This window comes from Panulirus ornatus, chromosome 17 (genome assembly GCF_036320965.1).
Source record: "Panulirus ornatus isolate Po-2019 chromosome 17, ASM3632096v1, whole genome shotgun sequence".
Classification (NCBI taxonomy): Eukaryota; Metazoa; Arthropoda; class Malacostraca; order Decapoda; family Palinuridae; genus Panulirus; species Panulirus ornatus.
Genome location: NC_092240.1, coordinates 46776570 through 46801741, shown reverse-complemented (window position 1 = coordinate 46801741; position 25172 = coordinate 46776570). Strand labels below are relative to the sequence as shown.

Below are 25172 nucleotides of genomic sequence, written 5' to 3'. Positions count from 1 at the left end.
TATGGATGGAGTGATAAGAGAGATGAAAGCAAAACTAGGGAAAAGTGGTGCAGAGATGGAGTGTGGTCATGATATGTGGTGGTTAGTGTCAAACCTGTTTGCAGATGATACTGTGTTGTTTGCTGAGAGTGAAGAGGAGTTGCAGAAGGCTTTAAGTATGTTATATGATGTGTGTAAGTAGAGCAATTCAAGGTAAATGCAAGTAAAAGTAAAGTAATGGTATTTGAAAGGAAACAGAATGAAAGTGCACTCCTCCGGAACATACGTTCAAGTTCTTTTCTGATCCAGTGGTTGTATCTTCACATGGACATAAATCAAACGCATGTCAGCATGGCATGTAGAATTCGTATACCTGTACAGCATTCTTTTATCCTACTCAGTTTCTGTTGTTATTATCTGATTTTTTATTAACCAGCTTTATTATATGATTTTTTACTTTCTTTTTACCTTTTGTTTAAGGTTCTTCAGTTCATATTTCATCATTTTTATTTTTTTTTTACTCATAATAGGTATAAGTTTGTTGAATATTCCTGGGAAATTATATGGGAGGGCATTGATTGAGAGGGTAGAGGATGTGTGGATCAGGTGTTTGCTTTGAAGAATGTGTGTAAGAAATACTTAGAAAAACACATGGATTTGTATGTAGCATTTATGGATCTGGAGAAGGCATATGATAGAGTTGATAGAGATGCTCTTTGGAAGGTATTAAGAGTATATAGTTTGGGAGGTAAGTTGCTAGAAGCAGTGACAACTTTTTATCAAGGATGTAATGTATACGGGTAGGAAGATAGGAAAGTGATTGGTTCCCTGTGAATGTTGGTTTGTGGCAGGGGTGTGTGATGTCTCCATGGTTGTTTAATTTGTTTATGGATGGGGTTGTTATGGAGGTGAATGCAAGAGTTTTGGAGAGAGGGGCAGGTATGCAGTTTGTTGTGGATGAGAGGGCTTGGGAAGTGAATCAGTTGTTGTTCGCTGATGATGCAGCACTGGGGGCCAATTCGAGTGAGAAACTGCAGAAGTTGGTGACTGATTTTGATAAGCATGTGAAAGAAGAAAGCTGAGAGTAAATGTAAATAAGAGCAAGGTTATTAGGCTCGGTAGGATTGAGGGACAAGTAAATTGAGAGGTGAGTTTGAATGAAGAAAAACTGGAGGAAGTGAAGTGTTTTAGATATCTGGGAGTGGGTTCAGCAGCGGATGGAACCATGGAAGCAGAAGTGAGTCAGGATGGGGGAGGGGGCGAAGGTTCTGGGAGCCTTGAAGAATGTGTGGAAGGTGAGAACGTCATCTTGAAGAGCAAAAATGGGTATGTTTGAAGGAATAGTGGTTTCAACGATGTTATTTGGTTGCGAGGCATGGGCTGTATATAGGGCTGTGTGGAGGAGGGTGGATGTGCTGGAAATGAGATGTTTGAGGACAATATGTGGTGTGAGGTGGTTTGATCGAATAAGTAATGAAAGGGTAAGAGAGATGTATGGTAATAAAATGAGTGTGGTTTAGAGAGCAGAAGAGGGTGTTTTGAAATGGTTTGGTCACATGGAGAGAATGAGTGAGGAAAGATTGACAAAGAGGGTATATGTGTCAGAGGTGGAGGGAACGAGGAGAAGTGGGAGACCAAATTAGAGTTGGAAGGATGGAGTGAAAAAGATTTTGAGGGATTGGGGCCTGAACGTATTGGAGGGTGAAAGGCGTACGAGGAATAGAGTGAATTGGAACGATGTGGTATACCGGAGTTGACATGCTGTCAATGGATTGAACCAGGGCATGTGAAGCGTCTGTGGTAAACCATGGAAAGTTCTGTGGGGCCTGGATCTGGAAAGGGAGCTGTGGTTTCGGGCATTATTGCGTGACAGCTGGAGACTGAGTGTGAGCGAATGGGGCCTTTGTTGTCTTTTCCTGGCGCTGCCTCGCGCACATGGGGGGGGGGGTGTGTTTCCATGTGTGGCTAGGTGTTGATGGGGGTGAGTAGGGGCAGACAGTGTGAATTGTGTGCATGTGTGTATATGTTTGTGTCTGTGTGTGTATATATATGTGTATGTTGGGATGTGTGGGTGTGTATGTTTGTGTGTGTGGACGTGTGTGTGTGTGCATGTGTGTGGGGGTGGGTTGGGCCATTTCTTTTGTCTGTTTCCTTGTGCTACCTCGCAGGTGCGGGAGACAGCGACAGAGCAAAATAATGATAATGATAATATATATGTGTGTGTGTGTATATGATGCGGGAAACAGTGATTAAGTATAATAAAAGAATAATATTTGCTGTCTTATGAACAGCTGGTCGGAGGTCGCATAGGTCGTAAGTAGGGGATCAGGTTTATAGATTTTGTAAAACCATGTAGAGTGAATGAAAAACGTGTACTAAGCAGTGTTTTGGATACAGGAAGAGAAAGACTGGAAGAGGTGAGAGAATTTGAGTATTTATAATATAAAAAAGAAGCTGTCTTGTATAAATTTGGTGATATAGAAGGAAAGATAAAGGTAGAAGAGTCCTTGGGTCCCTGGATATAATAATGAAGAGGGTAGAGGTGTAAGTATGGAGTGAGGAAAGGATAAAGGGACAGCATAGTCCTCCCAACCCTGGCCTGTGTAGCTGAAACATGGACATGGAATGAATCGCAGAGGTCAGTAATCCAGGCTGAGAAAATGAGTTATATGAGAAGAGCATGTGGTGTAACTAGATGGAATGAAGAAAGAAATGAAGGGGTGTATGAAAGGTGTGGTATGGCAGGAAATGCAAAGGGAATGAATTGTGGAGTAGTAGAGTGGGTGAATCATAATACTTTAAAGTGCTTTGGGCATATGGAAAGAAAGCAAGACTTGGAGTTTACAAGGAGAGTGTATGATAGTACAATTAAAGGGGTAAGTGTAAGAGGAATACAACCTGCAACATAGTCAAATAGGGTGGGAAAATGCTAGAGGGAGAGAATGGAATGGTGTACGTAAGGGAGGCCTGTAAGGACAGGGATAAGTTGAGACCTTTGCCATGGCCACCCCTTGATGGGAGTGTCCAAAGGAAATGGGTGTCAGAGATAAAGATAGACAGAGTTGAGTGGATGCATCTTTCTTCTTCTGTTTCTTGACGCTACCTTGCTAATGTGGATAACAGTATGATACAAGTATAATGTATGTGAGAAGTACTTAGAAAAAATTATGGATTTGTATGTAGCTTGTATGGATCTGGAGAAGGCATATGATAGGGTTGATAGAGTTGCTTTATGGAAAGTTGTAAGAGTATATGGTGTGGGAGGTAAGTTGCTAGAAGCAGTGAAAAGTTTTTACCAAGGATGTAAGGCATGTGTATGAGTAGGAAGAGAGGAGAGTGATTGGCTCTCAGTAAATGTCAGTCTGTGGCAGGGGAGTGTGATGTCCCCATGGTTGTTTGATTTGTTTATGGATGGGGTGGTTAGGGAGGTAAATGCAAGAGTTTCACAGAGAGGGGTGAGTATGCAGTCTGTTGTGAATGAGAGGGCTTGGGAAGTAAGCCAGTTGCTGTTTGCCAATGATACAGCTCTAGTGGCTGATTCATGTGAGAAACTGCAGAAGTTGGTGACTGGGTTTGGAAAAGTGTGTGAAAGGAGAAAGTTGAGAGTAAATGTGGATAAGTACAACTTTATTAGGTTCAGTAGGGTTGAGGGACAAGTTAATTGGGATGTAAGTTTGAATGGAGAAAAATTAGAGGAAGTGAAGTGTTTTAGATATCTGGGAGTGGACTAAGCAGCGGATCGTACCATGGAAGCAGGGCAGGAGACGAAGGTTCTAGGAGCGCTGAAGAATGTGTGGAAGGAGAGAATGTTATTTCGGAGAGCAAAAATGGGCTTGTTTGAAGGAATAGTAGTTCCAAAAATTTTATATGGTTGTAAGGCATGGGCTATAGATAGGGCTGTACAGAGGATGGTAGGTGTGTTGGAAATGAAATGTTTGAGGACAGTATGTGGTGTGAGGTGGTTTGATCGAGTAAGTAATGTAAGGGTAAGAGAGATGTGTGGAGATGAAATGTGTGGTTGTGAGAGCAGAAGAGGGTGTGTTGAAATGGTTTGGACATGTGGAGAGAATGAGTGAGGAAAGATTGACAAAGAGGATATATATGTCAGAGTTAGAGGGAACAAGGAGAAGCAGGAGAGCAGTCCGATGCTCTGTACATGCCTTCACCCTCTCAATCAATACTCTTCTATATAATTCCCCAGAATACTCAACAAACTTATGCCTCTGTAGTTTGAACACTCATCTTTATCCCCTTTACCTTTGTACAATAGCACTATGCATGCATTCCACCAATCCTCAGGCACTTCACTGTGGTCCATACATATATTGAATATCCTTACCAACCAATCAACAAAGGAACCCTATTTTTTAATAGATTTCTCTGCAGTACCATCCAAACCTGCAACCTTGCTTGATTTCATCTTCCACAAAGCTTTCACTGCCTCTTCTCTGTTTACCAAACCATTCCCTCTTACCCTCTCATTTTGCAGACCACCCCGACCAAAACACCCAGTATCTGCCACTCTATCATCAAACACATTCAACAAACCTTCAAAATACTCACTTCATCACTACCTATTATTACCTCCCCAATTCCCCCTTCACTGATGTTCCCATTTGTTCTCTTGTCCTACGTACATTACCTCCTTCCAAAAGATTTTTTTATTCTCCCTAAAATTAAATGGTACTCTCTCAACCCAACTCTCATTTGCCCTCTTGGTCAACCCTTGCACCTTTCTCTTGACCTCCTACTGCTTTCTTTTATACATCTCAGTCCTCTGTTCGTAACGCTACCTTACTAATGCAGGAAATGGTGAATATGTGTGGAAAAAGTTAATATATTTGTATAGAATAGAGTGAATTGGAATGACGTGGTATACTGGGGTTGACGTGCTGTCACTGGACTGAATCAGTTCATGTGAAACGTCTGCAGTAAACCATGGAAAGGTCTGTGGGGCCTGGATGTAGATAGGCAGGTGTGGTTTTCAGTGCATTACACATGACAGCTAGAGACTGAGTGTGAATGGATATGGCCGTTTTTGTCTGTTTTCCTGGTGCTACCTCACTGGAGCAGGGGCAGCGATGCTGTTTCCCATGGGGTAGGGTAGCTACAGGAATGGATGAAGGTAAGGAAGTAAGAATATGTATATGTGTATGTATGTATATGTCTGTGTATGTGTAAGTATATGGGCATTTATATATATACATGTAAATGAGGGGGTGGGCCATTCTTCGTTTCCTGGTGCTACCTCCTTGATGCAGGGAAACAGCGATTATGTGTAAAAGAAAAGAAAATTTATTTATATGTATATACTTAAGTAAGGTGTTTTAGATACCTGGGAGAGGATGTAGCAGCAAATGGAGCCATGGAAGTGTAGGTGTCTCATGGAGTGGGAAGGGGGCTAATGTTTTGGGAGTGCTGTAGAATGTGAGAATCTGTGGAGGGAGAGAACATTATGTGGGAGGGCAAAAATGGGTACCCCATCAATATATGGATTCGAGGCATGGGGCTGTGGGGAGGGGGTGGCTGTGTTGGAGTGATATATTTGAGGACTGTGTGTGTTGAAGGATGGGAGAGGTGTGTGGTAGAGGGAGCAGAAGAGTGTGTGCTGAAATGGTTTGGATATATGAAGAGAGAGAGAGAGAGAGAGAGGGGGGGGGGAGTTATCAAAGAGGATATGGGTGCAACAGAAGTGATGGGAACAAGGAGAACAGGGAGACCAAATTGGAGATGGAAGGATGAAGTGAAAAAGAGTTTGAGTAATCGTAGCCTGAAGATGCAGGAGGGTGATAAGGCATGCATGGGATATAGTGAATTGGAATGATGTGGTGTACTGGGGTCGACATGTTGTCATTGGACTGAACTAAAGCATGTGAAGCATCCATGGTAGACCATGGAAAGATTTGTGGGGTCTGATTTTGGATAGGGATCTATGGTTTTAATGCATCACACATGATAACTAGAGAATTGATGTGAGAACATATGGCCTTTCTTCATCTGTCCCTGGTGCTACCTGCAACCAGAGCATGTACAGTGTCCGGGTATACCATGGGAAGGTGTGTGGGACCAGTTTGTGGATAGGAAGCTGTGGTTTCAGTACGTCATACATGACAACTAGAGAATGGATGTGAGTAGATGTGGCCTTTCTTCGTCTGTTCCTGATGCTACCTCACAAACATGGAAAATGGCAATCAAGTATGATAAAGAAAATGTGTGTGTGTGTTTTTGTTACAAATTCATTTGATTAAGATATGGTAAAGGTGATATTGATATGGACTATTGATGTTTCTTGACATTTTGAATATACACTATATTTGAAATTTCTTTATTTCCAGGCACAGTTAGAGGTAGATCCCCTAACCGACTTTGCTCGGGGATATGAAGACTACCTTCAGTGTCCATTGCAGCCTCTAATGGACAATTTGGAGTCGCAGACATATGAAGTTTTTGAAAAGGATCCCATCAAGTATTCTGAGTACGAACGAGCAATGTATATGGCTATTTGTGATAAGATTCCCGATGAAGAAAAAGATACTAAAGAAATGTACGTAGTTGTGATTACTTATTTTAATGTACATTATGTCTCCTAATGATAATCATTACAAACAAAAAAGATTTATTTCATTTCTGTTACCAAGTGATGTCAAAAGTGATAAGAAATGAGTCGGGAATTTAGATTGTTGATGTATGATTTTTGCTCCTCTGTGGTCTGTCCTGCAAACATGAGAGATTCTCTAGGATCTTGTCTTGGAAAAGCAGGGTTATAACCTTCCAAGCATTAGTGTTTCTGATAAGGAAGCATTAGCCAAACCCACCTTTTTACCCTCCACTCATTTTTGGTAGTGAGTGGTAGGTAGCTCATGTCAGGCCCACTTCCAGCCAGTCACAAACTGCCTTAGAGATGGTGTCATTGACCTCCTGTGCTCGACAGCACAGAATTCACTAGTGATGAACTAGATATCCTCATTGGTAATTTGCCATTACTCACACACACATACTGGATGGACTGTCTGTATTGGACTGCCGGAAGGCATTTGATGCTATACCACATAAGAGGCTGATTAAGAAGCTGGATCACTGAGCAGGAATATGGGGGTAACTTTTTTGATGAATAGATTATCTCACATGGAGAGAGCATAGGGCACATGTCAGAGGAGCCATTTGCAAATGGGTTGAGTTGACCAGCATAGTGCCATAGGTTTCACTTCTTAGGCCATCTCTCTTGGTCTTCTGTAATAATTTGCCTTAAGGTATGGATTTCTACCTGAATGTTTTTGGGGATGATGCACAGGTCATAAGAGGCTGAAAAAGAGGACATATAAGAGTTGGAGTGAGCGAGTATCTGTAAACTCCAAAGGAGTTAAATAATGTGTGAATGACAATAGAACAAATGGGAACATTGGGGAAGGGGGTAAAAGGGAAAGTGATAACAAGTAGTGATGAAGTGAGGAGGAGATGAAGTGAGTATTTTAAAGGACTGATAAATGTGTTTGATGTTATATGTAAAGTTTTTGGGGTCGGATGGTATATGAAGTGAGAAGATGAGAGTTATGGAGAGTGGTTGGAGAAGAGAGAAAAGGTGGTGAAAGCCTTGCATAAGATGAAATGTGGCAAGGTGGCTGGAGTGGATGGTATTGCAGTTGAATTTATTAAGAAAGGGGATGACTGTGTTGTTGATTGGTTGATAAGGGTTGGCAGAATGCATGAATGGTCCCATCTACTTAGAAAAACAGATGGATCTGCATGTGACATTTATGAATGTGAACAAAAGTACGGGTCTTAGGTTCAGTAGGGTTGTGGGACGGATTAGTTAGGGTGTGTTTTAATTGAGAAATATTGGAGGAAGTTAAGTGTTTTAGATATCTGGGAGTGGACATAGCAATTAATGGAACCATGGAAGTGAGTAATTGGGTAGGGGAGGGGGCAAAGTTTCTGGGAGCATTTAAGAATGTTTGGAAAGAGGGAACATTGTCTGAGAGGGCAAAAATTGGTATGTTTGAAGGATTGGTAGTCCCAACAATGTTTAATGGATGTGAGGCATGGGCTACAGATAAGGTTGTGCAGAGGAAGTTGGATGTGCTGGAAATGAAATGTTTGAAGACAGTAAATGGTGTGAGTTGCTTTCATCAAGTAATGAAAGGGTAAGCAAGATGTGTGGTAATAAAAGAGAGTAATTGAGAGAGCTGAAGAGGATGTGCTGAAAAGTTGTGGATGTATGGAGAGAATGAGTGAGGAAAGGTTGACAAAGAGGATATATGTGTTTGAAGTGGAGGGAACAAGGAGAAAGGGGGAGACCATATTGGATGGAAAGATGGAGTGAAAATTATTTTGAGCAATCGGGATTTGACATGCAGGAGGATTAAAGGTGTGCACGGGATAGAGTGAATTAGAACAATTTAGTGTACTGGGGTCATCATACTATCAGTGGAGTAAACCATAGCATGTGGAGTGTCTGGGGTATACCTATGGAAAGGCCTGTGGGGCCTGGTTGCTGATAGGAGGCTGTGGTTTCGGTGCATTGCACATGACAGCTAGAGAATGGGTGTGAGTAGACTTATCTTTCTCTGTTCCTGGCACAACCTCTTTAACAAGGAAAACTGATCAAGTAATGCACCAAAACCACAAAATCCACATTAAGGCCCCACAGACCTTTCCTTGGTTCACCCGAGATGTTTCACATGCCCTGGCTCAGTCCATTGGCAGCGTGTCGACCCTGGTATACCACATTGTTCCAATTCACTATTATTTATTTATTTTCATATACTTGATCATTGTTTCCCACATTAGCGAGGTAGCACCAAGAACAGACAAAGAAAGGCCACGTCCGCTCACATCCATTTTGTAGCTTTCATGTGTAATGCACTGAAACCAAAGCTTCCTATCCATAACCTTACTCCAAAGATTTTTCAGTGGCTTACCCAGACACTTTACATGCCATGGTTCAGTCCATTAACAAGGCTTTTAATGTATGTATTTTGCCTGAGGATTGACAAAATGCATGTACAGTACCATTCTAGTTAAGCAGGGTAACTGGTGAGAGCGTAAACTGCAGATGTATGAGTTTTTAAGTGTATTTGGAAAGATTTATGAGAGGGTATTGATTGAGATGGTGAGGGCATGTACAGAACATCAGTGTGGAGGAGCAGTGTGGTTTCAGAAGTAGAGGATGTGTGGATCATGTGTTTGCTGTAAAGAATGTGGGTGAAAAATACTTGGAGAAATAGATAGATTTGTATGTGGCATCTATAGATCTGGAGAAAGTGTATGATAGGGTTGATAGAGGTACTTTGTGGAAGGTCTTAAGAATATTCAGTTTTAGAGGAAAGCTGCCAGAAGCTGTGAGAAGTTTTTGTCCTGGGTGTAAGGCATGTCTACGATTAAGAAGAGAGGAGAGTGAATGGTTCCAAGTGAAGGTTGGTCTGTGGCAGGGGTGTGCAATATTACCAAGCTTGTTCAATTTGTTTATGTATGGGGTGGTAGGGGAGGTAATTGCAAGAGTCTTGGAGAGAGGGGGGGAGTATGCAGTCTGAAAGTGCATAGAAAATGCATTTTCTTTAAAACATATTTGCCATTTCCTGCATTAGCGAGGTAGCATCAAGAACATTTGCTGATGATGTAGCACTGATGGCAGATTTGAATGACTGCCCTGGAGTCATAAGTTATGTATGATTTACAGCAGAAATATGATTTTTTTGCAATTGATTGTTTATTCTTTTATATTGGTACACACGCAATGTCATACCAACTGAATTTTGATAATATTGATTATAGCAACTGCTGTACAGTGGTTTCTTTGTTTATAGGTGCGTGCCATCCTCTCATTATTACTGATAGTGAAAGTTCAAACAAAAACTTCCCAACACAACTTTTTGCAACTTTTTTCTTATTGAAGTTGTTATTCTGATAAGGTATCTTGTGAAATTTATCACTTTCCTCAGGTTTTGTTCACAGATTCAGTTTTATCGAAAAATTCAATTCTTGAAGCATTCATTATGTGCTGTTGAGACAACAATACTGTTAGAAAATTGAATATACATGCCACAGAATGAAATATATAACTAAGGTGCCATCTGTGAAAAAACATTGAAAACCACAGCCTTAAGTAATGAAGCTCCAAAAATCTTGGGGACCCCAGCAGGGAGATTTATCAGAAAATTTTAGAAATATTTCAGTCGTATCACTTTGTAGGAAATATCAAGGAAAGTTAAGAAAAAAAGCAAACTTAATGTATTTGGTGCAGTACAGACATTTAAATTTTTCCTCCAGCTGGTGATGTGATGGCATCAGTATTGCTGCTGACATGATAGATTGTCATTACATTGGTGCCTGGCCACCAGCATGCTTACTTTACATAGCTCACACATGTATTTGTTATCATTTTAGAACAACACACTTTACACTTCTAATGAGTCTTTGTTAAGTAATACCCAATGAACAATGATTACATGAAGTGTTTCACAACATACCTTAGAGTTTTATATGTTGCTTATTCATATAATCTTCATATGAATCACATATTCAATACATTTCATTGACATAATTTTCATGTGTATACACTATACACAGTTTTGTTATTCAGTGCACCATGTCCAGATTGGCACACACTCGTAAATGGATATTGGAGATTGTATCCTAATGCCATTTAGAGTTATTTCAACTGGAAATACTATGGAAGGAGCAGGACATCAGCAATTGTACCCACATTTGTCCACAGCATGGAAAGAATTGCCTTCTATCAAAACTTTTTTCTTTTATTTGCATAAAGCATACTGATGGTAGTAGGAGCGGGTCGTGGTCCTCTTGTGCGGAGAGCTTTGGCTGCTGCAAAGGGTGCCCTACGAAAAATCAAAGTATATGCAGTTGAGAAGAATCCCAATGCTGTAGTCACATTACAAGCGCAGCAGGATGAAGATTGGGGTGAACAGGTATTTTATTGTTTAAGTCTTTTGTTTTAGTAGTTTGCATGCTCTCAGTCACAGAAAAATGAACTTTTGCATATCTGTCTTTAGATATGTTTTCTTGACCTTGGCTTTCTAAGTTTATGATATGACCTGATCCCTAGTTTTTAAGTGAGGCTGGCCTCCCTCATTGGTAGCACAGAAATTTGATTATAGTGTCATTTCTTAATTGTTCACTGAAAGTGCATAGAAAATACATTTTCTTTAAAACATATTTGCCATTTCCTGCATTAGTGAGGTAGCATCAAGAACAAAACTAAGCCTTAGAGGAAAACTCTTCACTTGGCCCATTCTTTTTTCCTTCTTTTGGAAAAGTAAAAAACTGGAGGGGAGGATTTCCAGCCTCCCACCTTCTATGGCACACAGAGAATACGTGGGAAGTATTCTTTTTCCCATATCAAAGGGATAAGAAAATGCAAATATGAGGTTAATTTAAGAAATATCACAGCTCTTGGGAGGTACTCTTTCATGATTCCACAGGTGTTTCTTTTCTTTGACATCATTCACTCTTAGATTAAAATTAATTGTTAGAAACTTATTCTCAAGAGTACGCTTTTCATCAAAGATTACATTTTCTCATGTTTCTGCTAACGGTTTCTGATGACATGTTCCTTTTTTACCTCCTTTGTTTTCGTACTTTTAAGTTACCCAGTTTTTCCTGGTAATGAAACTCATTATTTTAACATGTCCACATTTCTTAGTTCAAGTAATTGGTGATGGCTTTGAGTATATGATACTGTATGAAAGTCTGATAGATTTCTCAAGTAAATATTTTGCATGATGTTATTAGGTATGAAGGTATGATATTAAGGACAATGGGTTTATTATGGTTTCATTCATTACCTTTCTGATGAAGGTCTAAAGATATTTATGTGTAATGTAGAGAGATAGAATTTTCGCAGAGGATGTATGTGTCAGAGGTGGAGGGAACGAGGAGAAGTGGGAGACCAAATTGGAAGTGGAAAGATGGAGTTAAAAAGATTTTGAGCGATCAGGGCCGGAACATGCATGAGGGTGAAAGGCATGCAGGGAAGAGAGTGAATTGGAACGATGTGGTATACTGGGGTCGACGTGCTGCCAATGGATTGAACGAGGGCATGTAAAGCATCTGGGGTAAACCATGGAAAGTTTTGTGGGGCCTGGATGTTTAAAGGGAGCTGTGGTTTCGGTGCATTATACATGACAGCTAGAGACTGAGTGTGAACGAATGGGGCCTTTGCTGTCTTTTCCTAGCACTACCTCGCGCGCATGCGGGAAGAGGGAGTTGTCATTTCATGTGTGACAGGAATGAATAAAGGCAGCAAGTATGAATTATGTACGTGTATATATGTATATGTTTGTGTATGTATATATATGTATACGTTGAAATGTTTAGGTATGTATATTTGCGTGTGTGGACGTGTATATATATACATGTCGATGTGGGTGGGTTGGGCCATTCTTTCGTGTTTCCTTGCACTACCTCGCTAATGCAGGAGACAGTAACAAAGTGTAATAGATAAAATAAAATAATTTTTCAATGAATCATAGCTCCTTTACAGTTGAATTTTGTGACTAACATTTTGCTTGTAATAACTCTAGGGGATACTATTACATTCCTTCTGGAACATTTTGAACTCTTTAGATGGTATTAGCTTTACTGTCACAGTTGTTCATTGTAGCTGGTATTAGCTTTACTGTCACAGTTGTTCATAAGACGTGTTATTTTAATGTGAGCTTTCTGTAGGTGAAAGCCAACTAACTTATTGTGATCAGAACTTTACTTTAGGGTCATGGACTGCGGGAATATATCACTTTTATCTCATTCTTTTGTAGAAAATCAGTAAAGCTGAAATGAGAAAAAGAGTCTCTTTTGCCAGGAAAAGACATTGTTACTCTTTAGAAAAGTGATATGACGAGACTGAAAGGAAACCCCCTGGGAAATACTGACTCTGATTGGTGTGTATTGAATTTGTCTGAATGCTGTTTAGATTTCCCAAAGTGGAGGTTGTTCTTGTATGAGAGTAAGTGGTGTATGACTTGAGAGGTTTGAAATAAACGTGGGAGTGCATCAATGCTGTGGAATATCACCATGTTGAATGTTTTTCTGCTTGGAGCATTATGTTTAGATGTGTGCACTACTTGCCTATAGATACCAATAGTGAGATTTTCCCAGAATGGCAAGGCGTGTGTGAAATACTCATCACATGGTTTGGGATTGACTTCCGACACAAATTTTATTTTCTTAAGTTTTTGTGTTATTGCTTTTATGTGTGTTTCTAATTTTTTTTTTTCTTTTTTTTTTTTTTTTTTTTTTTTGCTTTGTCGCTGTCTCCCGCGTTTGCAAGGTAGCGCAAGGAAACAGACGAAAGAAATGGCCCAACCCACCCCCATACACATGTATATACATACGTCCACACACGCAAATATAAATACCTACACAGCTTTCCATGGTTTACCCCAGACGCTTCACATGCCCCGATTCAATCTACTGACAGCACGTCAACCCCGGTATACCACATCGCTCCAATTCACTCTATTCCTTACCCTCCTTTCACCCTCCTGCATGTTCAGGCCCCGATCACACAAAATCTTTTTCACTCCATCTTTCCACCTCCAATTTGGTCTCCCTCTTCTCCTCGTTCCCTCCACCTCCGACACATATATCCTCTTGGTCAATCTTTCCTCACTCATTCTCTCCATGTGCCCAAACCATTTCAAAACACCCTCTTCTGCTCTCTCAACCACGCTCTTTTTATTTCCACACATCTCTCTTACCCTTACGTTACTTACTCGATCAAACCACCTCACACCACACATTGTCCTCAAACATCTCATTTCCAGCACATCCATCCTCCTGCGCACTACTCTATCCATAGCCCACGCCTCGCAACCGTACAAAATTGTTGGAACCACCATTCCTTCAAACATACCCATTTTTGCTTTCCGAGATAATGTTCTCGACTTCCACACATTTTTCAAGGCTCCCAGAATTTTCGCCCCCTCCCCCACCCTATGATCCACTTCCGCTTCCATGGTTCCATCCGCTTCCAGATCCACTCCCAGATATCTAAAACACTTCACTTCCTCCAGTTTTTCTCCATTCAAACTCACCTCCCAATTGACTTGACCCTCAACCCTACTGTACCTAATAACCTTGCTCTTATTCACATTTACTCTTAACTTTCTTCTTTCACACACTTTACCAAACTCAGTCACCAGCTTCTGCAGTTTCTCACATGAATCAGCCACCAGCGCTGTATCATCAGCAAACAACAACTGACTCACTTCCCAAGCTCTCTCATCCCCAACAGACTTCATACTTGCCCCTCTTTCCAAAACTCTTGCATTCACCTCCCTAACAACCCCATCCATAAACAAATTAAACAACCATGGAGACATCACACACCCCTGCCGCAAACCTACATTCACTGAGAACCAATCACTTTCCTCTCTTCCTACACGTACACATGCCTTACATCCTCGATAAAAACTTTTCACTGCTTCTAACAACTTTCCTCCCTCACCATATATTCTTAATACCTTCCACAGAGCATCTCTATCAACTCTAATCATATGCCTTCTCCAGATCCATAAATGCTACATACAAATCCATTTGCTTTTCTAAGTATTTCTCACATACATTCTTCAAAGCAAACACCTGATCCACACATCCTCTACCACTTCTGAAACCACACTGCTCTTCCCCAATCTGATGCTCTGTACATGCCTTCACCCTCTCAATCAATACCCTCCCATATAATTTACCAGGAATACTCAACAAACTTATACCTCTGTAATTTGAGCACTCACTCTTATCCCCTTTGCCTTTGTACAATGGCACTATGCACGCATTCTGCCAATCCTCAGGCACCTCACCGTGAGTCATACATACATTGAATAACCTTACCAACCAGTCAACAATACAGTCACCCCCTTTTTTAATAAATTCCACTGCAATACCATCCAAACCTGCTGCCTTGCCGGCTTTCATCTTCCGCAAAGCTTTTACTACCTCTTCTCTGTTTACCAAATCATTTTCCCTAACCCTCTCACTTTGCACACCACCTTGACCAAAACACCCTATATCTGCCACTCTATCATCAAACACATTCAACAAACCTTCAAAATACTCACTCCATCTCCTTCTCACATCACCACTACTTGTTATCACCTCCCCATTTGCGCCCTTCACTGAAGTTCCCATTTGCTCCCTTGTCTTACGCACTTTATTTACCTCCTTCCAGAACATCTTTTTATTCTCCCTAAAATTTAATGATACTCTCTCAACCCAACTCTCATTTGCCCTTTTTTTCACCTCTTGCACCTTTCTCTTGACCTCCTGTCTCTTTCTTTTATACGTCTCCCACTCAACTGCATTTTTTTCCTGCAAAAATCGTACAAATGCCTCTCTCTTCTCTTTCACTAATAATCTTACTTCTTCATCCCACCACTCACTACCCTTTCTAATCAACCCACCTCCCACTCTTCTCATGCCACAAGCATCTTTTGCGCAATCCATCACTGATTCCCTAAATACATCCCATTCCTCCCCCACTCCCCTTACTTCCATTGTTCTCACCTTTTTCCATTCTGTACTCAGTCTCTCCTGGTACTTCCTCACACAAGTCTCCTTCCCAAGCTCACTTACTCTCACCACCCTCTTTACCCCAACATTCACTCTTCTTTTCTGAAAACCCATACAAATCTTCACCTTAGCCTCCACAAGATAATGATCAGAGATCCCTCCAGTTGCACCTCTCAGCACATTAACATCCAAAAGTCTCTCTTTCGTGCGCCTGTTAATTAACACGTAATCCAATAACGCTCTCTGGCCATCTCTCCTACTTACATAAGTATACTTATGTATATCTCGCTTTTTAAACCAGGTATTCCCAATCATCAGTCCTTTTTCAGCACATAAATCTATAAGCTCTTCACCATTTCCATTTACAACACTGAACACCCCATGTACACCAATTATTCCCTCAACTGCCACATTACTCACCTTTGCATTCAGATCTCCTAGTAATGCTTTAGATAATCCTTTTAACATTTTTGCCGGACACTCTTATGATTTTGTTTGATATTATTTTGGTGTATTTCCAGGTATTATTCTAGACTTGCTAATTCTGTATGTTTTTTTGCTGAGTTGTATTTGTGTTTCAAGCATTATTCTTTTTGCCTTTTACTTGCCGTATACTTGTACATTAAAGTATGGCAATCCAAAAATTTACTTTGAAATTATAATTTTTTCCGATGCATTTTGCGTATTCAAAATTCCCTCCACAGTTCTTCAGTAAAGTACATTAACTTTCTGACAGCAGAACAAAGCAAACCGATTTTGTAGTCACACAAAACAAGCAACTTAATCCCAAATTTATGGCCTTTTGATAAATGATATATATCATTATGGCTTTGGAATAGCATGAAAAATACAATGAACCTGTTTTTCAGTGATGTTAACCCATACCTGATTATCCCTCTTGCTGTCTTGTACATTGGCATTATCATTGTCTGCAGAGTTTAGAAATCTCAGAAGCTTTTGCCTCATGTGTATGTATTACCATCATATTAAACATTTTTCTTCATGTAAGGCATCAGTATTACTAGAGCAAGAAATACCCACATTTCTCTTACATTAGTGTGTTACTAGTGTTATACCCCAGAATGTAGAGTTATCAGATCACCCACACAAAATTCAAAGTATTTATATTATTTTTTTTTTTATCATACTTAGTGGCTGTCTTCCGCATAGACGAAAGAATGGCCAAACTCACTCACATATACATGTATATGCATAAAGGCCCACACAGGCATATTTACATACATGTACATTTCAACGTATGCATACATATATTTTTTTTTTTTTTTTTTTTTTTTTGCCGCTGTCTCCCGCCTTTGCGAGGTAGCGCAAGGAAACAGACGAAAGAAATGGCCCAACCCACCCCCATACACATGTATATACATACACGTCCACACATGCAAATATACATACCTACACAGCTTTCCATGGTATACCCCAGACGCTTCACATGCCCTGATTCAATCCACTGACAGCACGTCAACCCCAGTATACCACATTGATCCAATTCACTCTATTCCTTGCCCTCCTTTCACCCTCCTGCATGTTCAGGCCCCGATCACACAAAATCTTTTTCACTCCATCTTTCCACCTCCAATTTGGTCTCCCACTTCTCCTCGTTCCCTCCACCTCCGACACATATATCCTCTTGGTCAATCTTTCCTCACTCATTCTCTCCATGTGCCCAAACCATTTCAAAACACCCTCTTCTGCTCTCTCAACCACGCTCTTTTTATTTCCACACATCTCTCTTACTCTTACGTTACTTACTCGATCAAACCACCTCACACCACACATTGTCCTCAAACATCTCATTTCCAGCACATCCACCCTCCTGCGCATAACTCTATCCATAGCCCACACCTCGCAACCATACAAAATTGTTGGAACCACCATTCCTTCAAACATACCCATTTTTGCTTTCCGAGATAATGTTCTCGACTTCCACACATTCTTCAAGGCTCCCAGGATTTTCGCCCCCTCCCCCACCCTATGATCCACTTCCGCTTCCATGGTTCCATCTGCTGCCAAATCCACTCCCAGATATCTAAAACACTTTACTTCCTCCAGTTTTTCTCCATTCAAACTTACCTCCCAATTGACTTGACCCTCAACCCTACTGTACCTAATAACCTTGCTCTTATTCACATTTACTCTTAACTTTCTTCTTTCACACACTTTACCAAACTCAGTCACCAGCTTCTGCAGTTTCTCACATAAATCAGCCACCAGCGCTGTGTCATCAGCGAACAACAACTGACTCACTTCCCAAGCTCTCTCATCCCCAACAGACTTCATACTTGCCCCTCTTTCCAAAACTCTTGCATTCACCTCCCTAACAACCCCATCCATAAACAAATTAAACAACCATGGAGACATCACACACCCCTGCCGCAAACCTACATTCACTGAGAACCAATCACTTTCCTCTCTTCCTACACGTACACATGCCTTACATTCTTGATAAAAACTTTTCACTGCTTCTAACAACTTGCCTCCCACACCATATATTCTTAATACCTTCCACAGAGCATCTCTATCAACTCTATCATATGCCTTCTCCAGATCCATAAATGCTACATACAAATCCATTTGCTTTTCTAAGTATTTCTCACATACATTTTTCAAAGCAAACACCTGATCCACACATCCTCTACCACTTCTGAAACCACACTGCTCTTCCCCAATCTGATGCTTTGTACATGCCTTCACCCTCTCAATCAATACCCTCCCATATAATTTACCAGGAATACTCAACAAACTTATACCTCTGAAATTTGAGCACTCACTCTTATCCCCTTTGCCTTTGTACAATGGCACTATGCACGCATTCTGCCAATCCTCAGGCACCTCACCATGAGTCATACATACATTAAATAACCTTACCAACCAGTCAATAATACAGTCACCCCCTTTTTTAATAAATTCCACTGCAATACCATCCAAACCTGCTGCCTTGCCGGCTTTCATCTTCCGTAAAGCTTTTACTACCTCTTCTCTGTTTACCAAATCATTTTCCCTAACCCTCTCACTTTGCACACCACCTCGACCAAAACACCCTATATCTGCCACTCTATCATCAAACACATTCAACAAACTTTCAAAATACTCACTCCATCTCTTTCTCACATCACCACTACTTGCTATCACCTCCCCATTTGCGCCCTTCACTGAAGTTCCCATTTGCTCCCTTGTCTTACGCACTTTATTTACCTCCTTCCAGAACATCTTTTTATTCTCCCTAAAATTTAATGATACTCTCTCACCCCAACTCTCATTTGCCCTCTTTTTCACCTCTTGCACCTTTCTCTTGACCTCCTGTCTCTTTCTTTTATACATCTCCCACTCAATTGCATTTTTTCCCTGCAAAAATCGTCCAAATGCCTCTCTCTTCTCTTTCACTAATAATCTTACTTCTTCATCCCACCACTCACTACCCTTTCTAATCAACCCACCTCCCACTCATATCATGCCACAAGCATCTTTTGCACAATCCATCACTGATTCCCTAAATACATCCCATTCCTCCCCCACTCTCCTTACTTCCATTGTTCTCACCTTTTTCCATTCTGTACTCAGTCTCTCCTGGTACTTCCTCACACAAGTCTCCTTCCCAAGCTCACTTACTCTCACCACCCTCTTCACCCCAACATTCACTCTTCTTTTCTGAAAACCCATACAAATCTTCACCTTAGCCTCCACAAGATAATGATCAGACATCCCTCCAGTTGCACCTCTCAGCACATGAACATCCAAAAGTCTCTCTTTCGCGCGCCTGTCAATTAGCACGTAATCCAATAACGCTCTCTGGCCATCTCTCCTACTTACATACGTATACTTATGTATATCTCGCTTTTTAAACCAGGTTTTCCCAATCACCAGTCCTTTTTCAGCACATAAATCTACATACACAGACATATACATATATGTACATGTACATATTCATTCTTGCTGCCTTCATCAATTCACATCGCCACCTTGCACGCATGAAATGGCACCCCGCTCCCCCCCAAATGCATGTGAGTTAGTGCTAGGAAGGCCACATTCATTCACACTCTGTCTACCTGTCATGTGTAATGCACTGAAACCACAGCTCCCTTTCCACATCCAGGCCTCGCAAAACTTTCCATGGTTTACCCCAGACGCTTCACATTCCCTGGTTCGATCCATTGACAGCATGTCACTCTATTTCCTTGTGCGCCTTTCACCCTCCTGTATGTTCAGGCCCCGATTACTCAAAATCTTTTTCGCTCCATCCTTCCACCTCCTATTTGGTCCCCCACTTCTCCTCGTTCCCTCCACCTCTGACATATAAATCCTCTTTGTCAATCTTTCCTCACTCATTCTCTCCAAGTGACCAGACCATTTCAATACACCCTCTTCTGCTCTCTTAAACACACTCTTTTTATTACTGCACATCTCTCTTACCCTTTCATTACTTAGTCGATTAAACCACCTCACACTACATATTGTCCTTAAGCATTTAATTTCCAACACATCCACCCTCCTCCACACAACCCTATCTATAGCCCATGCTTTGCAACCATATAACATTGTTGGAACCACTGTTCCTTCAAACATACCCATTTTTGCTCCAAGATAATGTTCTTGCCTTCCACACATTCTTCAACACTCCTAGCACCCTCACCCCTCCCCTACCGTATGACTCACTTCCACCTTCCATGGATCTGTCTGCTGCCAAATCCACTCCCAGATATCTAAAACGCTTCACTTCCTCCAGTTTTTCTCCATTCAAACTTACCTCCCAATTAAATTGTCCCTCAACCCTACTGAACCTGATAATCTTGCTCTTATTCACACTCTCAACTTTCTTCTTTCACACACTTTACCAAACTCAGTCACCAACTTCTGGAGTTTCTCATGCGAATCATCCACCCTTTTTACCAAACTCAGTCACCAACTTCTGCAGTTTCTCACGCAAATCAGCCACCAGCTGTGTATCATCAGTGAGCAATGACTAACTCACTTCCTAAGCCCTCTCCTCCACAACAGACTGCATACTTGCTCCTCTCTCCAAAACTCTTGCATTCACCTCCCTAACAACCCCATCCATAAACAAATTAAACAACCATGGAGACATCACACACCCTTGCCGCAAACAGACATTCACTGGGAACCAATCACTTTCCTCTCTTCCTATTCATACACATACCTTACATCCTTGATAAAAACTTTTCACTGCTTTTAGCAACTTACGTCCCACACCATATACTCTTAATACCTTCCACAGAGCATCTCTATCAATTCTAACATGCCTTCTCCAGATCCATAAGTGCTACATACAAATTCATCTGTTTTTCTAAGCATTTCTCACATACATTCTTCAAAGCAGACACCTGATCCACATATCCTCTACCACTTCTGAAACCACACTGCTCCTCCCCAATCTGATGCTCTGTACATGCCTTTACCCTCTCAATCAATACCCTCCCATATAATTTCCCAGGAATACTCAACAAACTTATACCTCTGTAATTTGAACACTCACCTTTATCCCCTTTGCCTTTGTACATTGGCACTATGCATGCATTCCGCCAATCCTCAGGCACTTCACCATGAACCATACATGCACTGAATATCCTTACCAACCAGTCAACAACACAGTCACCCCCTTTTTTATTTGGTTTACAAATAGTCGTGATCCATCAGTATGCTTGGAGATATTATAGTTCTGTACTCTTCTCTGTTACATGAAAGTCATCCATCACACCATGATCACATCCATGAAAATTGTGCATAGGATGTATGAAATTTGTTCTAAGTGGCCACATGTAGCCCAGGCACATGGATGGAGGAAGAGCTTTTGTAGGCATCCTATACCAACCTCCTCATTGCCTCTGAAATTGCTCTTTGAGTCATTTATTTCAACTCTCACTTGGCATACTTTTTCATTTTTCTTGCCAGATGATACATTTACTGATAAGTGTTTGTTTTCATCTCTTAGCTCATCCAGCAGTCTCAAAGTTTTCTTTGGACTAATCATTATCCCTTACCTCAGTTGGTTGAAGCACATGCATTTGCCATGGTGATTGTAGGGGTACTAAAGAGAATTGAATTTTTGTCCTCATGCCTCCTGGATGATGGAAGCAACCTTAAGAGGCTACTAATTTACCCATGAATAAGTAGGTAATTCAGAGAGAGAAAAACCTGGAGAGAAAGTCATATGGATTAAAACTTGTGTACAGATGATGCACTATGTCCTCCAAAATATTCACACTGGTGTGCATTGGATGAAATATTCATCTTTAAAAACACTGGAAATGCATTTTTGAGTCTGTCAGCATTAGAATTCCATTTTTGGGTCTGTCAGTTCATTTTATGATTCATAGTCTTTGCAGCAGTCTTTCAGAGAATGATTTATTAAAAAGATAAGTTATATATTTTCTTACTTTTTTGTCATTTGTCAGCAGCGAACAAAGATTGGTGTAACAGATGATCACAATTCAAGGATGCTGTGTTAAGTGAGATATGTAGACTTTACATCACTGAAAAGTGTTAACACAGTTAGCTGCCACCCACCTCAAATCCATTCACTAACTGTCTTGTAAAATGCAGCAAAAACAGAGTTACTGTCCACAGCCAAAGCTCATAGACCTGACTGTGGTTTCCCATTGTTGCTTCAAATGCCCTGGAACACTCTATTGATGCAACATATCTCCCTGCATACCACATTGCTCCAAATTGTACTAACCCATGCATGCCTCTCACACTCCTGCATGTCTGAACCCCGATTACTCAAAGCATCTTTCACTCCCTCCTTCTCTGTGTTCTCAGTCTCCTCTTTTATGTTGTTCCTTCTACTTCTGATGTGTGTGCTCTCTTTGTCAGCCTATCCCCACTAATGCAGTCCTTATGTCCAAATGATTTCAGCACACCCTCTTCAGCTCTCCCTTCCGTATTCTTTCTACTACTACATCTATCTCATACCAATCATTTCTTATTTGATCAACCCTCATTACACCATTTACTGGGTCTCAAGCATGTCTTTTCCAACTCATTCACTCTCCTCTCTACTTTTTATTCTAAGGCTCATGCCTCACATCTATACAACACCATGAGGACTACTCTGCCTGATCATACCCATCTTATCCCTCACCGATAGTGTCCTTTCTTCCCACATGCTCCTCATTGTGCCCAGAACATTATTCCCCTTGCCCGCTCTCTGGCTAAGTTCAGCTCCCACATTTCCATTTGCTGCTAAGTCTACTCCCATCTATTAAAAAGACAGGCTCCCTCCAACCAACCTTTATCTCTCTTCCTTCTAGACTTAATAAAATTACTTTTATTTACATTAATTCTAGATTTTCTTTACATGCACACACACACACATGCATGCACATGCACACACACAGGTGCACACACACAAACACACACACACACACAGACACACACACACACACACACACACACACACACACACACACACACACACACACACACACACACACACACTACTTCAGCAGTTTCTTAGATGAGTCTGCCACAAGGGCTGTATCATCAGCTAAGAGCAACTAACTCTCCTCCCAAGCCCTCTCACCCCATACAGATTGCAGACCCATCCCTTTCTACAAGACCTTTGCAAATACTTCCCTTATCACTGCATCCAGAAACAGATTTAACAGCCAAGTCGCTATCATGTACTGCTCTTTCAGAACCATTTTCACTTGAAACAACTCACCTTTCTCTCTTGGTACTTACACACATTCCATATTCTCTTGATATGAACTCATCAGGTGCTGCTAACTGTAGCTTTCCTTCTGCACAATATATTCATAACACCTTCCACTTGCATTTCCATTACTATTGTGCTTTTTCCAGATCCTGAAATGCCACATGCAGTTCTTTCTGTTTCTCTTGATTATTTCTCACACTGATTCTCCAAAGCAAACACCTGATCCACACCACTCCTGGGGCTACATTGTTTATTCCTAATCTGATGCTCTGTGCATCCTGGCACTCATACAACTTTCAGGTATACTCCACAAACTTATACCTACATTATTTCAACATTCCTTTTTTTTTCCATTGCCTTCATACAGTGGGTTTATACAGGCATTCTTCTCATCCTCGTGTATGTCACCACGAGCCATATGTACATTGAAAACCTAATTGATCAATAGCACTGTCACCCTTCTTTCTTGGGAAATTCATCTATGGTCCTGTCTGCTCTGTGCTAGTTTTTTGCCATCATTAGCTATGACTCTCTTGCTTTGTTTACCTCCACATCTACCACCTTATCATTTAACATATTCAGCAGTCCTTCAAAATGCTTACTTCATCTCTCCTTCACCCTAATGCTACCACTTCACCATCTGCTGCTCCCTTCACTCTTCACCTCCTTTCAAATCATCTTCATGCTCTTCTTACTCTTTCATCCATATGCCGTATTTTTCAGCCCCAACGTCTTCCTTTTGACCCTTTGCTGCTTTCTCTTGAACATCTCCCATTCACCACTTCCACTCTTTCCTTGTAGGTCATGCCTGTCTCACTCACAACTTTGATATTCCACTGCTCACTTCCATTATTCACATACCTACATCCTACCTTCTCATGCCACACCCTTCTTTTGTACATGTAATTACAGTTTCCCTATATATTTCCCCTTCAGTGCCCACTACCTTGATTTTATTTTGCTAGTTCTTGGTATATCTTTACACAAACCTCTTTTTTAAGCTCATTCACTTTCACCACACTCTTCCCACCCATATAATTTCCTGTTTTCATAAAGCTTCTACATACTTTCACCCCACCTTCACCAAGAAGTGATAAGACATCCCACAAGCTGCCCTTTTTCAGTACATTTACATCAAAAAGCCTGTCTTAATTGCCCCTCTCAATGAAATCATAATCCAGTTGTGCCCACTCACCCTTGAACATTTGTATATGTCCCTCTTTTTAAACCAGGTATTCCCAGTCACCAATCCTCTTTCAGTACACATCTCCACAAGCTGTTTATCATTTTCATTATAGTGAGTACCCCATACTATACTATCAAATGCCCCATCACCTACTTTGCCCTCAAGTCACCCACCACTAGTACTTGATCCCTCCCATCAAAACTGGTGATATACTCACTCAACCCTTTGTAAAACACTCATCTCTTCCTTGCTCCTGTTGCTACCAGGTTCACAAGCACCCCCATATCTTAATCCACTTTCATTTTCATGCACATCAGTCTGGGGCTCTTCCTTCACAGTCCCACAACTCCTTCAGCTGAAGTGCCATCCTATCCTATGCACTTGCTGTCACACTTGTCCCAGACTTTACTCCTAAAACATCCTCAAGCCATTTTTCCTCCTTCCCTTGAGCTTTGTTTCACTCAGAGACATCCAGGTTCCTCTCCCTAAGTATATTACATATCTCCCTTCGTCTCATCATGATGATAGCAGTGCACATTCATACACCTTGTTTGAGCCTTTGAAGAGGATGGGCAGCCTTTGCTTGGTTCCTTTTCCCCTGTTTAGAAATTGAAAATATAAGTAGGGGAGGGTTTCCAGACCCCGCTATTGCCACTTTTAGTTGCATTCTATGACATGCAAGGAATTCTAGGGAAGCATTCTTTCACCTCTATCCCTAGGGATAAAGATGAAAGGGAAAAAGAACTATTCATTGCTCACAAAAAGTGTGAAAATGAAAATGAATTATTTATT

The 25172-nt window shown here is 41.0% G+C and overlaps 1 protein-coding gene across 1 annotated transcript in view; it reads left to right on the top strand.

Annotated features, from left to right (window-relative positions):
* The window catches only part of csul (protein arginine N-methyltransferase 5), a 106048-nt gene that overhangs the window by 59514 nt on the left and 21362 nt on the right, over positions 1-25172 (top strand). The window contains exons 7-8 of the mRNA XM_071672279.1: positions 6315-6523; positions 10745-10904. Coding sequence (XP_071528380.1) covers positions 6315-6523; positions 10745-10904 — 369 coding nt within the window. The remainder of the gene's footprint in view (positions 1-6314; positions 6524-10744; positions 10905-25172) is intronic.